The sequence below is a fragment of the Balaenoptera acutorostrata genome, chromosome 6, assembly GCF_949987535.1.
Source record: "Balaenoptera acutorostrata chromosome 6, mBalAcu1.1, whole genome shotgun sequence".
NCBI lineage: Eukaryota > Metazoa > Chordata > Mammalia > Artiodactyla > Balaenopteridae > Balaenoptera > Balaenoptera acutorostrata.
Window position 1 is genome coordinate 103,211,042 of NC_080069.1, and position 14,266 is coordinate 103,225,307.

The following is a 14,266-nucleotide window of genomic DNA, read 5'->3' on the forward strand; positions in this document are numbered from 1 at the left end:
AAACCAACCTCTATTAACCTCACTTTCCTCCTCCAGCTACTACGCCATTGTTCTCCTTTCCTCTGCACTTCAGAGTTCCTCAACCTCGGCATTACTGAGGTCGGCAGGACACTGCTGTGGAGAGCCATCCTGTGCCCTGCAGGATGTTCACGGCACACGAGACGTGTGAAATCACAGTACCTGTAACATGTCGTCAGAGAACGCATGCCCCTTCACCCATGTGGTCACTAAAAGCCAGAGTGACTTAGTGAAGAGGCACCTGCTGCACGACCTGCACTGTGTGATAAAGGACTAGGGGACACAAAACTTGGAAACCACTAGGCCTCAACCTCTAACACTGGCTAAACACACCAATCCTCACGAATAGAGCACAAGTCTGAAGGTAATCGATAGCTAACTCCCCTGCCTGCTTGCCAAAGGACTGAAGAAACAGTTCTCGTTCATTTTGTGCTCAGTCTCCTTTAACCAACTATCTTTCTTGACTGAGCCAAACTGATAAGACATATATAAATATTGGAAAGAGAGTTAAAATGGAATGTATACATTTTTTTCTTTTGCTCAAAGGTGATAACAAGAACAGAAGAGGGTTACTTGGTGGTAATAAACCGATTAGCCGACTATACAGTACCGGCAGGGGGCGTATATTCTTCTTCAGTCACCAGCCAGGCATCCCGGGCGGCCACGGAACTAGTTCCTATCGCAGCACTGGTGATGGCTTCGCCGATAGTGAACTGAAGTTCTATCTGCTTGGCCTGCAATGAAGGGGACAAAAGTCAGGAGTCAGAGAGAACATTGCCCAAAAACATCCATTTCCACAAAAAAGCTGCTTACTGTCTTGTTTCTCAGCATGCTTTGTTTTTACTCTTTTGCCTGCAATGCTCTCAGCTAACGGGATGGTTGGAAAGTGAGGCAGGGTGAGGGAACGGAGAACCCAAGAATGACTTGAGGATCTTTTCCCAAGTCTGTGTTGCACCCTTCCCCCTCAGCAGGGAACCACTAAGCAGGGATTTTTAATCTTTGGAAGAATGGAACCATTTACTTGGGGGAGAAGGGCATGGACTGTGAAGCCATACGGGTCTTGGTAGAAATTCTGTTTCTCACCAGCTACATACACTTATTTAAACTCTGAGACTCAACTTTGTCACTTGTAACATGAGCATACATAATACCATCATCCACCTCGTCAGGCCCGTAGGGATTAAACAAGGTTAACGTACATAAAGCATCTAGTAGACACTTGATTGGTAGTAACTGCACCCTGAACAGCGGCCTTTATCATTTACTAACACCTCCTCTCTGCACGCTTAAATTACATGATATCTGCAAGTTCCTCTCAAATGGTTCAGAAAAAAAAACCAGAGAATGACAAAGCAAACGTGGTAAAATACTATAATTTGGTAAGTCTGGATAAAGGGTATACAGGAGTTCTTTACATTATTCTGACAACCACACTGTAAATTTGGAACTGTTTCAAAAATCAAAAGTTTAAAATATTCTGAACTATACATACTCAAGTTTTTAAAATCAGATTTAGAAATTGACACATCTCACAATTATGAATCACTGACTAATACGGAATTGGGCCAGCCTCAGTTCCCTTTGGCATTTTCCTCTAATGTTTGCTGGGAATCAGAAAAGAACTAAGAATAGGAGAGGAAGAAGAGAATGAAGAACAGAGAATATGAGGGGTATGGGAATATGGGCCTTTTGGGAGAACACTGTAAAGCCTACAGACAACAGTCTAGCCATTTCCAAGCTCAATCAACTAAATGCTCTAGGCTTGCTGAGGTGTTAAGTGCTGATACCGCACACTTCCTTCTGATAAAAAGTATTTGAAGGCTTCAGTCCTACAGCTTTCCTGGTCAAAAGTTTCTCTTGGCAACTCTAAGCTGAGAAAAGGTTACCTCAACACAGAGGATCCCATATTAGGGAGTCATTTTATGTGCCTGTTTTTTACATGTTTACATGTTAATAACAACATAGTTGGTATTACAAACAAAAACAATACTCCCTAACTCTATTTGTGGAGATGATATCCAGATTTTGCTTTAAATATTCTAGAAATAAAGAGTGGGTAAATAGGGATCATTATATTATTATTCTCTCTACTTCTGTGCATGTTTGAAATTTTCCATAATAAAAAGTTAAAATAAACAACAACAAAAAAAACCTTTAGAACTTTGTCCTAGATGACTGTGAAGATATTTTGCTTCTCTTGATTCCTGCTTTTTTAAAATTCTCCTCCTTCAGTCTCTCTAGCATGTTTCAAGCTTTTCATATAGCTCTGTACTTCTAAAGTCTTAAAATAATGTCTTCAGTAGCAAGTTAAGAACCGAGACAAACCTTCATTCATTTAAACAAAACTGGAAGAAACCCATCTCTACCATAGATATATAAAAAGAAAAAAGATGAGAAAGGAGACATCACAAGCTTTTCCCCAAGACGTTACAATGTCAGTGACATCCAGGGAGAATGAGATATGGTTATAATTTCTTGTCAAAAAATTTCACCTTAAAAATACTCCCTCAAGAATCCAGAGACCTGAATCCTAATGTCGGCTCTATCACTCAGCTGCCTTATTCCTCAACCACAGCTCTCCCCTCTCCTCCCTCTCTTCCTTCAAGGCCCAGCAGCGACTTTGCCACCAAAAAACGTGCACCAGCTCTCCCAGACAGAAGTGCTCACGCCCGCCTTCGTGAGTCCACTGCCTTACACGCAAACATCTCCTCATTCAGCTACTCTTCCAAAAATGTTTGAGGTCCTGCTACTACCAATTACGCTGCCAGGCCCCTGTTGTATAAGGGGGTGAGGATGGGGGTGCAAAACAGACTTTGCCTTCAGCCTAGTGGGCAATTAGCAACTGTGATGAATGTTGTGAAGAAAAGTACGGAGCAGCATGAAAGCACAAATAAATAAAGAATCTACTCGAGTCTGAAGGGTCAGGAAACTTTTCAAAGAGCTATAGCAACAAACTGAGAAAGAAGGAAGCATGGGTCTTTCAAAAGCTCAGAGCAAAGAAAGACTAAGAGGCTGGTGAACAAAAGTGGCTGGTGAGTAAGTGACAAGAAGCAAGGCCCAGTCAGGGCCCACATCAGACTGTGTTAGGTCACTCATCATATTGGCTAGCAGTTGTCTACTTATAGGTCTTCTCCACCACACTGGACATTTACCTAGAAGACAGAAGCGAAGTCATCAGACTCAAGGGCAACCAGAATACTGGCACCCACTCCCCACATCTAGCTGAATGGGTACATTTCCCCTTCTACCTACACTGCACCACGCTTTACTCAAAAATGATGAGAAGGGCTCTTCCCTGGTGGCGCAGTGGTTAAGAATCCACCTGCCAATGCAGGGGACACGGGTTCGAGCCCTGGTCCGGGAAGATCCCACATGCCGCGGAGCAACTAAGCCCGTGCACCACAACTACTGAGCCTGTGCTCTAGAGCCCGCGACCCACAACTACTGAGCCTGTGTGCCACAACTACTGAGCCTGCACTCTAGAGCCCACACGCCACATCTACTGAAGCCCACGGACTCTAGAGCCCGTGCTCCACAACAAGAGAAGCCACCGCAATGAGAAGCCCGTGTACCGCAACGAAGAGTAGCTCCCGCTCGCCGCAACTAGAGACAGCCTGTGCACAGCAACAAAGACCCAACAGCCAAAAATAATAAATAAATAAATAAATTTATTTTTTAAAAAATCATGAGAAAAGAACTTCCCCACAGAGGTGATTTAGTCAATGCTATGATTACCACAGTGATGGGCCCACAGCTGGTACTCAGTAAGTACTTGGTGAATAAATGAATAAAGTTTTAATTTAAAACCTCACAGCACGCAAAGTTCCAAGTTAAGAAAAATGCCTTTTGTTTGAATGACTAACAGCCAGATAGCAATATAAATACCTCCACAGAATCCATCAGACCTTGCAACAGGAGTTTCTGGTGAGGAAAATCTCCATCCCCAACTGGAAAATATCCCAGTGTTTGGATAGCTCTTTCTTTCATCTGGAAGAACACAGAATTTTTTTTTTTTTTTAAATGAAGTATATAACAGCTTGGTCCCAGAAAAAATGTTTCCAAAATGAGAAAGCAGGGAGGGGGAGTCTGTCTAACTAATGCATCAGCACAATTTTTTTTTTAAGTATCCAATTTTACAGAATTATGTCTAGAAGACATTGGAGGTAGAAAGACATAAAACTGAGTTCATTAAGGGTCCACAGCTGCAAAAGAAGGAAGAACAAAGTCTTTAACTAGTTCATTATCCTACAAGCTGTAACAGTTATAAATGTAGATTCTGGGCCCAGAGGACCTAAGATCAAGTCACAGCTTGACCATTTTAATAGCCTTTACAACTGTGTGACCTCAGGCAAGTTACTTCACCTCTCTGTGACACTATTTCCTCATCTCGGAAAATAGAGATGACAATTGTACCTACTTCACTAGATCTTCTGGGGATTCAATTAATTAATGCATGTGAAGCACTCAGCATATGCTTGGCAGATTGCAAGTGCTCAACAATGGATGGTAATGACTAGTTGCTAACAGCTAATAAAAACTACTGTGATCTCAGAAAGTTTTAAATAGTAGCTAGATCAAGAATAAAATTACATATTTATTAAACTTGTAGTAAGCTGATTCTTCTGTTCATTAAATCATCTTATACTTCAACACTGAGGTGTTCTTATCCCAAAGAAAATTTTTAAAGTCTATGAAAGTTTTTATCTAAAACTAAAAAAAACGTAAGTGTCCTTTTCCTCAGAGATTACTCACACTGCTTACTAATGCCCAGACTTCTTAAAACCAAACTAGGTATAGGAAGTTAAGATTTAGATTTGGTCTGAAATTACAAAAATCATAAAACTATTTAACACTTTATTACCCCCCTTTTGCATGACAAAAGAATTACCTGATACATTTAATATTTACCCAAATCTTAACAGTTATGGGCCTAAATTGGAGTAACTGGGTCATATGGTATACACACAAAAGCGGTGCACAAATCATCCCCAACTCAAAATTAAACAGTCACCTAGACTTTCTTCTTTATCATTCTTTTTCACATTCAATCCCTCCTCCAGCTGTAACGCCATCTATCCTGACTATGATTCTGTTTTTACTCATTTATTTACCTATGAATGGAAAGAATTTCAGAAGAGAAGGATAAAAGGAAGAGACTTGCCTTATTTGTTTCTTTACTGGAGGGTATTCTATTTAGCAGGCTTTCCACAAGATGCAACTTAGTAAAGCCAGACCCCTCACTGGGGATTGGGAGTGGACCATTTCTGCCAATTTCACCCAAGGCTGTACAGGCAGCAATTGCCAGGAGGGGTGATGTACTGTCCAAAAATGAGCCTGTAAACACATTTAGACAAAAGAGAATTTTATACCATTACCCCTGGAATCCAAAGCAACCAGCAATGTACTCAAGATTTTTTTAAAGACAGCAAACCAAAATCAAAGTCTATAACATATTTTCCAGTTGATAATTTGTTAGCATTTCTTTAGTAATAAAACACCAGAGTCATGTCCTTTCTTAATGTTTACATTTTTTCCCATAATGGAATCATCTCTGTTAAATAGAAACATATAGAAAAAATGTATAGAGAAAAACTAGAGTACTTGCACTGTTATTAAAAACACAGAATTTATTTAGCATCAAGATTTTGTGAAAAAGCTCGTGTATTTAGAGTGCAATGCTATAAAAAGAAATTAAAATGTTACAATAAATTTTAACCTAATTCAAAAAAATTGTAACCTACTTATGCTGACATCCAAATCCGCATAAACACATTAATTACCGATAGTTTCTGTGGCACTCTGAATGAGTTCCTCTTGTTCGGGCAGAAAATCAGCATTTGTCTCCACGTCTTGCTGCTCTGCCATTTTCATTTTCTTCTTAGCCAAATATCTTCCTACTGTGAATCCCAATGCAAGCAAGGATCCGTGCTGTATCTCCGGGCTCTGGATTTAACAACACAATACCGTATGTCTGTCTCTCTCACACGTGTGAGAATGCAATGAAATAACTGTGTGTTTACTACAGTCACCTCCCCAATAACATATAAGGCTAAAGAATAAAGTGATCATGTGAGGCTCCACTGGATGTTAATAAATCGGCTAGGGAACAAGAGAAAACTTGAGTTTCAAACACAGAATTCTGAGACGTTAAGCTGAGTCCTGACTCACTTGGAGTTAGATTCCCTCATCCCATACCCAGCTCCAACTCCGGGTGAGGTGACTCCATCGCATGCTCTCATAAGCACCCACACTTTCTTCCAGCTTATAAGTAACACTTAGGTAAATATACCGTCATAACTTTCAAGCATAATTTCCCTCTACTGCCAACAAAATACAATGAACGGATCCTATTTCTAATTGCTAAAACCTCCAAATGCAAATAAAATATTTGAAAGCACATGGTTTCAACAGTGTTTCCTAACGGGACAGCTACAATGAGAGGTGGCAGTAGATAGGGAAGAAAAAAGGAACTAACATTTCTGAGCACCAAGCACTACTAGAGCTTCTCATGTATCCACTCCCTGCCGTATTCGTAGCACTTAAAACAATGCCTGTGAGACACAAGGCACTCAAAATTTGTTGACTGAACTGATTGAATCCATGTATTATCTATCTCATTTAATCTTTACAATCATAAAGGCAAGAAATTTATGAGTTCGTTTTACAAATGAGAACACAAAAAGTAAAAATATATTAGATGCTTTTGTAAAACTATTTCCCACAAAAAAGGATAAAGACAAAACTGATAACATACATGATTGTCTTTTGTAGTCTTTATAAGCTGTTCTATCATTGACTTCAACTCGTTTCCTGACACTGTAGATACCACCACAGAATAAAACAATGCTGCCAGTTCACGCATCTCTTCTTTACTGCTATTCATCAGACTCTGAGCGGTGCAGAAAAAGAAATACACACATAACATATGATCATCTCCCTGCTGACAACGTCTAACATTGAAAACATTACAATGTTCCATCTATTGGTAACTATGAGAAAAGAACACAACAAGCTATTATTTTAAAACAAAATAAAAGCAGAGGTATATAGACCAAAATCTTATGTGCATTTTCATCAAAGATACAAAGTATAAAACAGGTGGAATTAATACACAGCTGATCTGAAACAGAGGTCAGCATGTGTTTTCTGTAAAGAGCCAAATCTGTCGCAATGATTCCACTCTGCTATTGCAGTGCAAAAGCAGTCATAGACAACAAATGGGTGTGGCTGGATTCCAGTACAATTTTACAGACACTAATTTTCACATGTCAGGAAATTTTATTCATCTTTTAATTTTTTTTCAACCCTTTAAAAATGTAAACAGTATTCTTAGCTTGCAGCCCATACAAACAGGAGGCGGGCCAGATTTGGCACATGGACCACAGGTTAATGACCCCTGATCTACAAGATCAAAGGTCAAAAACTCTAAGATCATTTTAAAATCAGCAAATATTCACAAAGAATTAAAAAACCTTTTTAAACTAGAAGCAATTTCATGAGACTAGTTTTTCCAGAAAAGAACAAAACTCACTCCTCTTGGTAAATTACCTTCATGCTTTCACACTTAAATAATTGGTACATTTTACCATAATTCAACCTGCATTTTCCAAAAAGAACTACATTATGTAGCACAAAAGGTATACAAAACTATATGAGCCAGACCTGTAATAAAAAAGATTATTCACTGTTTATCTGAAATTCAAGTTTAACTGAGTATCTTGCATTTTTATTTGCTAAACCTGGTAACCCTTTTGGTGTGACCACGGGACAAAAATACTCTCCAACATGGCCGGTGGGGGTGTGAATTGGAACTACTCATATGGAGGATGTGCATTATCTATTAAAATTGCATCCATGTGTCCTCAATTCCACTTCTGGGGAATCTATCTAAAAATATACCCACTCATATTCAGAATGATGGCTTGTTCATTGCAGCAGACTGGAGGTACCCTAACTGACCATCAATAAGGACCTACAATAAATTATGGCACGTTCATGCAGTGGAAAACAATGAAGTCGTTAAAACAAAGGGGATGTTCTCTCTGTAGTTATACAGGAATAACTCCATGTTCTAACGCTAAGCGAAAGAAGTAAGGTACAAAGCAGTGTGAAGGGCTTCCCTGGTGGCGCAGCGGTTGAGAGTCTGCCTGCCGATGCAGGGGACACGGGTTCGAGCCCTGGTCTGGGAGGATCCCACATGCCGCGGAGCAACTGGGCCCGTGAGCCACAACTACTGAGCCTGCGCGTCTGGAGCCTGTGCTCCACAATGAGAGGCCGTGACAGTGAGAGGCCCACGCACCGCAATGAAGAGTGGCCCCCGCTTGCCGCAACTGGAGAGAGCCCTTGCACATAAACGAAGACCCAACACAGCCAAAAAAAAATTAATTAATTAATTAATTAATTAATTAATTTTTTAAAAAACAGTGTGAAAAGTATAATACCCTTTTGTGTGAAAAAAGGAAGAAAAATCAAAAATGCTAATTTCATTTGTGTGTATATGCATAAATAAACTCTAGAAGGGACACCATATACAAATAAGTGATAACCTATGCATGTCTGTCAGGTGAGAGAGGAAGAGGCAGGAAGGTGAAGGGATCTGGGTAGCTGAGAGACTATGCAAAGGAGACATCTTACATAATTGTTTACTTAAATTATACATATTTATTACTTTTTTAAACTTTTAAAACAGAAAAATAATTTTTTCTTACTTATAAGACTCCCAATTCATCTCCCCCTCTCACCTAAATGGATCACTGCAATACATGGACCTACACGCTTCCCAGTAAGTGTTTAATGATGAGAGTTTCAAAATGACCTCAAGGCAGAAAAGGCCACCAAAATACTGGTAGGAAGGCGACATCATGAGACCAAAGTTTAAAATATACAGAATCAAAAAGAAATACACATGCACAGGATATACCTTTATCCATTCGGTTTTGTCTACAAATTTGGTAGCCAGCTTTTCTGGATACACTGAGACAGCTTCCAATAGACAGTACATGACTGGCAAACCTAAATAAGAAGGAATTCAGAACCATTCTGATTTCAAGAAAAGCAATAAACGTACAGAGATCACTACATTCCTTTAAAGCATAAGGCTACAGCTTTAGGAGGCATTCCCCAGTTCTACAAAAGTTAACCTAAATACAGTATGTGATTCAATACAGCAAATATACAGACTTATTGTCTATAAAAAGATGCCCTGTTCTTCACATCCACTTCCAAAGTAAAACTATATTACCTATTGTTAAGCATTTCTTTCTGAAAAAAGAAACAGTGGACCAAAGATGAACTCAGGCAAGTTTAGAAAAGAAACAAAGATTCATGTTCAGTTGTAGGAGAGAAGACAGAAAATAATTTTGCTATAAATTCTCAGCTGAGTTTAAAATTAGATTTTTGCTTAAGTGCTTTAGTATAATCCTCAGCGTCATGACCGCCTACCTCCAACCCCTGCTAACAGCTGCTGAAGCAGGCCGATGTAGATCTGAACAGGGTTGGTTTCCCCACTCTTGGAAGAAGACGAGGAGGGTGTTGTCTGGCTGCCCGACATTAAAGTCCGTATATAGCGTCCAATGGCCGGGGCGTGATCTTGCATATCAGCCAAACTCTGAGAGGTGGGCACCACTCCCGCACTGTGAGCCAGGCACATGCGCAAGTACAGGACTATCTACAGACAGAAGCAAGAAGGACACCAGATAAGCGTCTCAAAAACTCAAGGCAGGAGATATTCTTCAAAGTGACAGTTCCCAGCTTTGATTCCCCACCTTCCTTCATAAAGCTATTCAACAGCCCTCACAGAAGCTGGAAAACACGACTCAACGTGTAAACTGAAATTACCACAATGGAGCAGAACTTACATAACCAGCTTTTATAATCCAAAGAGTGGTTTTTAACAGAGTTAAAACACAAACTCCACTTTTAAAGTCTAAAATATAACAAGGAAAATCATTATTTATTTTTAAAGATGTGTGTGTATGTATGTGAGAGAGACAGACAGACAGACATTGGGCAGAAACCCGGGACCAATGATCTGTTCCTGTGGAACTCCAGCTGCATTTAATCTCCACTGACACAAGAATTTGAGAAAATGGGTTCAAATCATCTACAGAAGAGTAGCTACGACGTCATTAAAAACCTCTGACATAATTAGCTACTAAGGAGTCCTCTGGAAGCTCTTTCCTTGACAGCTAGAACAGGACAGGCAGTAATTTCATCATGAGTCTTCTTACTCACTCTGAACAAGATTATCTCTTGCCATTTAATTAGTGCAAGTCAATGACTGAAACAACAGAATTTCCCTTAGTAAATGAGATAATCTAATTCTCCAACCTTCAAAACTGGATAATCCAAATAACCTCAATATATTGTTGGCTTTAAAATTCAAATCTAATTTGCTGTAAATTCCCAATAGCAACCAATGCAGAGCATCTACTTCTTTCACGAAGAGAATCTCACTGAGATAAATGTATTTCTAGACTCCACTATGATTTAAAATAATACCAATTACTAAGTACTGTTTTCCTAATAAACAACCTGGTATAAAACAATGACGTCACTCTATGGGTTTACCTCGAACACAGAAAATTCACAGTCATCTCTTTGACTGTGACATTATCGCTAAGAACCTTTAGCGAAAGCAAAATAGAAATATATGCCAGTCCTACCTCTCCAAAGGCTGCTGGGTTAAATGGAAGGACAGTTGTCCCAGTCATATACTTGGCTGGCGTTTTCATTCGATGGGAAGCCTAATAAAAATAAACCCCAAAAATCAATTACTGGAAAACAAAGCACGTGTACCCTTTCTCAACTCAACAATAACTGTATTTCTAACTACATTATTGTCTGCTACTGTTTTTTTTCTAGTCAAAGCATTTTTCCATTAATCATGCTTGACTGTGCACGGACCTCAAACCCTAAGTTACAGATGTGTTGCCTTTTGACTGGCTTGTTTAAAAAGAATAAATCTATAAACCAACTATACTTTAAAAAGAAAGGAAAAAAGAAAAAGAAAAAAGCTGCAAAGATGACACAGTACCAAGTAAAAAATATAAAATAAAATAAAAAGAATAAACCTACTCCAGGCATCTACTGACAGTCACCCCAGGGCGCTGCATGCCAGTTATTTTCATTAATAATACAGGTCGAAGGAAAATATTAGCACAAAAGCATCTTCTGCCCACAAATACGACAGTGTTATGGAGAAGAGAATCACGGCTGCTACATACTGACCTCCAGCACCCTTAAGATGTCTCTCTAAGCAAAAAGCTAAGACCACCAGTAGAGGTGAAGGGCAGTAAGGTATCCCCCCAGCACACCAAGAGAAACATCAACGTAAAAAGTAGGATAGGGTCAGGGTGGGGGGTCATGACTGTCAATACTCCGATCTACCAGCAAAAACAGGGGACTTGCAAAAGCAGACGCAATGCTCTCTTATGATCATGGTGGAAAAAGTCTGAACTGCTCCCTGAAGCATTCTTAAACTTATGCTGCCCTAAATAATGCCCTTAAAAATAGAAAAGATATATTTCAAGCATGTCATGCCAAGGGTAAAAATTTTAAACACAGCCAATAAAAATAATGGTACAGGGCTTCCCTGGTGGCGCAGTGGTTGAGAGTCTGCCTGCCGATGCAGGGGACACGGGTTCGAGCCCTGGTCTGGGAAGATCCCACATGCCACGGAGCAACTAGGCCCGTGAGCCACAATTACTGAGCCTGCGCGTCTGAAGCCTGTGCTCTGCAACAAGAGAGGCCGCGATAGTGAGAGGCCCGCGCACTGCGATGAAGAGTGGCCCCTGCTTGCCGCAACTAGAAAAAGCCCTCGCACAGAAACGAAGACCCAACACAGCCAAAAATATAAATAAATAAATAAATTTTAAAAAAATAAAATAAAATAAAAAATAACGGTACAAATGAACTTATTTACAAAACAGAAGTAGAGTCAAAGTTGTAAAAAACAAACTTACGGTTACCAGGAGGGAAAAGGGGGGGAAGGGATAAACTGGGAGATTGGGATTGACATATACACACTACTATATAAAATATAGATAAATAATAAGGACCTACTGTATAGCACAGGGAACATTACTCAATACTCTGTAATGACCTATATGGGAAAAGAATCTAAAAAAGAGTGGATGTATGTTTATGTATAACTGATTCACTCTGCTGTACAGCAGAGACTAACACAACAGTGTAAATCAACTATACTCCAATAAAAATTTAAAAAAAAAATAATAATAATAATAATAATAAAATAAACACAGCCAAAATGTTGAATAACATAAAAGGAATTGTAAGTAATTTAGATTTGGGCAAAACAGATTAATTACATCTGAGATTTATATTTTTCTCCTCACTTCATACCTTCCTCTTATTGTATTAACATTGTTAGAAACTTTACTAACTATTCAACATTTAGTGATTAGCATTATAAAATGTGTCACCTAAAAAAATGTAAGTTTATTTTCATCATTCATTATATGACTTAAACTATTATCTGAAGTTAAATATCATACCTTTTCCTGGATATAATATACCATTTCTGGGAAAGATGGCATCTGCTTAGAAGCACTTTCTTTTCTATTTCTACCAGGAAGACACCTTAAAACTCGTTGTGCCTCTCCATGAACTTCCTCCCGTCTTTCAGAAAGATAAATAAGAAACATAAATAAATTTCACCAACTGGAGAATGATCATATGAAGACTAAGAACAGCAATTTTATTTGTCATCTGTCTTAAATATATTTTTGGCTATCTATGCAAAGAGGCATAAAATACATGATAAGCAATCGCTTCTTTTTGGAAATTTCATTAGATGTGGAGAGTCATATGGCTTTCATCTTTGAATTTTACTCACAGGAAAAAACAAGACAGGGTATGACTACAGGTCTATATATTGTATCAAGGGAGCCATACTTTTAACCCTAATAAATTGCTCCTAAATTCCATAGACGAACACTGCAAACAACATAAATTTTATTCAACTTTCAACTAAATTTTAAATGAACCCAAATTCAAATTAACACCTTCGAAACTTACGGATCTCCTGCAGCTAATAAGAGCAAATATCTGGACGGTATATGATCTGAGGGAAACACCGTGCTGGCAAATTTCACAGCCACTTGTCGAACTTGAACTTCAGGCTATTTGACACAGAAACGCACGAACATACACACACACACACACACACACACACACACACACACACACACATTAAAAAAAAAAAAGAATTCAATTACCAACAACTCATTCCAGTTGAGTCATTTTAATTGTAAACAATCAAAATTTAAGTTGATATTTCAATAAATATATCTAAATAAATAAAACATCATTTAGTCAAGATCTTTAATCATGTTGTTTAAAAGTCTTTGGACAATGACACTATTTAAAGAATACTATTATGATCTAAGAGGACACTCCAAGTAGAGCAGGAAACCCCACCAAGACCATAACCAGAGAATCTCTCTGCAGATGCACATCCTCAGGCCCAACCATCAGACCAAGGTCACTGTGGCAGTTTCTAGCCACCACCTCTGCTTCTCCAACTCTTAAACTCTCAGTCACATGAGTGAAATTCAGATATTTTGCAGGGAACACAAACAGAGCTTACTTGGAATCCCTACAAATTTAAAGCAAAATACCACCAACGCTTTCAGATTAGCTCTTAAATTAAAACTGACTCCAAAGCAAAGCTTCAACTACATAAATATATCCAATTAACTTAAATAGATTAAGATTGTAATCTATGAATACGAAGTTCAACCAGAAAAGCAGTTGTAGAGTCTACTGATGCTTAAGCTTTACTCTCGTGTATCTTCCCCCTGGGTCATTCCTCCAGTCACAACCTAAGTGAGATGAGAGATGCTTAGAAACGTGTACTACCTCATTTACTCAGGTGTTCTTGTTCTTTAGCATTTTTGGAGCTACTGTAAAGGGCAATGATATTAAGGACCAGTCTATATGATTTAGCCCAGGGTCTGGTTGCCTTACATGTAGTCTGAGAAAAGAAAATAAATTACCTTGGCTTGGTAATACTGTTACATGATTTGATCTGCATAAGTATAACCAGCACCCATGTGCATTACACAAGCATTCCATTGCCTTGTAAGGCTACCTACAAAAAGTTTTAAGTATTTGACTCTAATGAGCTTCCAAATAAGCCTATACTTCTTTGTCCATGTTATATGATCATGAACCAGGTACACTGGACACCAAGAGCATTTGACAATGGGACGCTATATATAATAAG

The 14,266-nt window shown here is 38.8% G+C and overlaps 1 protein-coding gene across 5 annotated transcripts in view; it reads right to left on the reverse strand.

Annotated features, from left to right (window-relative positions):
* ECPAS (Ecm29 proteasome adaptor and scaffold) overlaps positions 1 to 14,266 on the reverse strand; it is a 102,959-nt gene that overhangs the window by 29,678 nt on the left and 59,015 nt on the right. For all 5 annotated transcript variants that reach the window (XM_057547836.1, XM_057547837.1, XM_057547834.1 and 2 more), the window contains 10 exons: positions 13,057 to 13,160; positions 12,534 to 12,657; positions 10,683 to 10,763; positions 9,460 to 9,685; positions 8,939 to 9,030; positions 6,773 to 6,907; positions 5,799 to 5,961; positions 5,180 to 5,352; positions 3,904 to 4,005; positions 629 to 752 (listed from right to left, as the gene is read on the reverse strand). In XM_057547836.1, the coding sequence (XP_057403819.1) occupies positions 629 to 752; positions 3,904 to 4,005; positions 5,180 to 5,352; positions 5,799 to 5,961; positions 6,773 to 6,907; positions 8,939 to 9,030; positions 9,460 to 9,685; positions 10,683 to 10,763; positions 12,534 to 12,657; positions 13,057 to 13,160 (1,324 nt within the window). The remainder of the gene's footprint in view (positions 1 to 628; positions 753 to 3,903; positions 4,006 to 5,179; positions 5,353 to 5,798; positions 5,962 to 6,772; positions 6,908 to 8,938; positions 9,031 to 9,459; positions 9,686 to 10,682; positions 10,764 to 12,533; positions 12,658 to 13,056; positions 13,161 to 14,266) is intronic.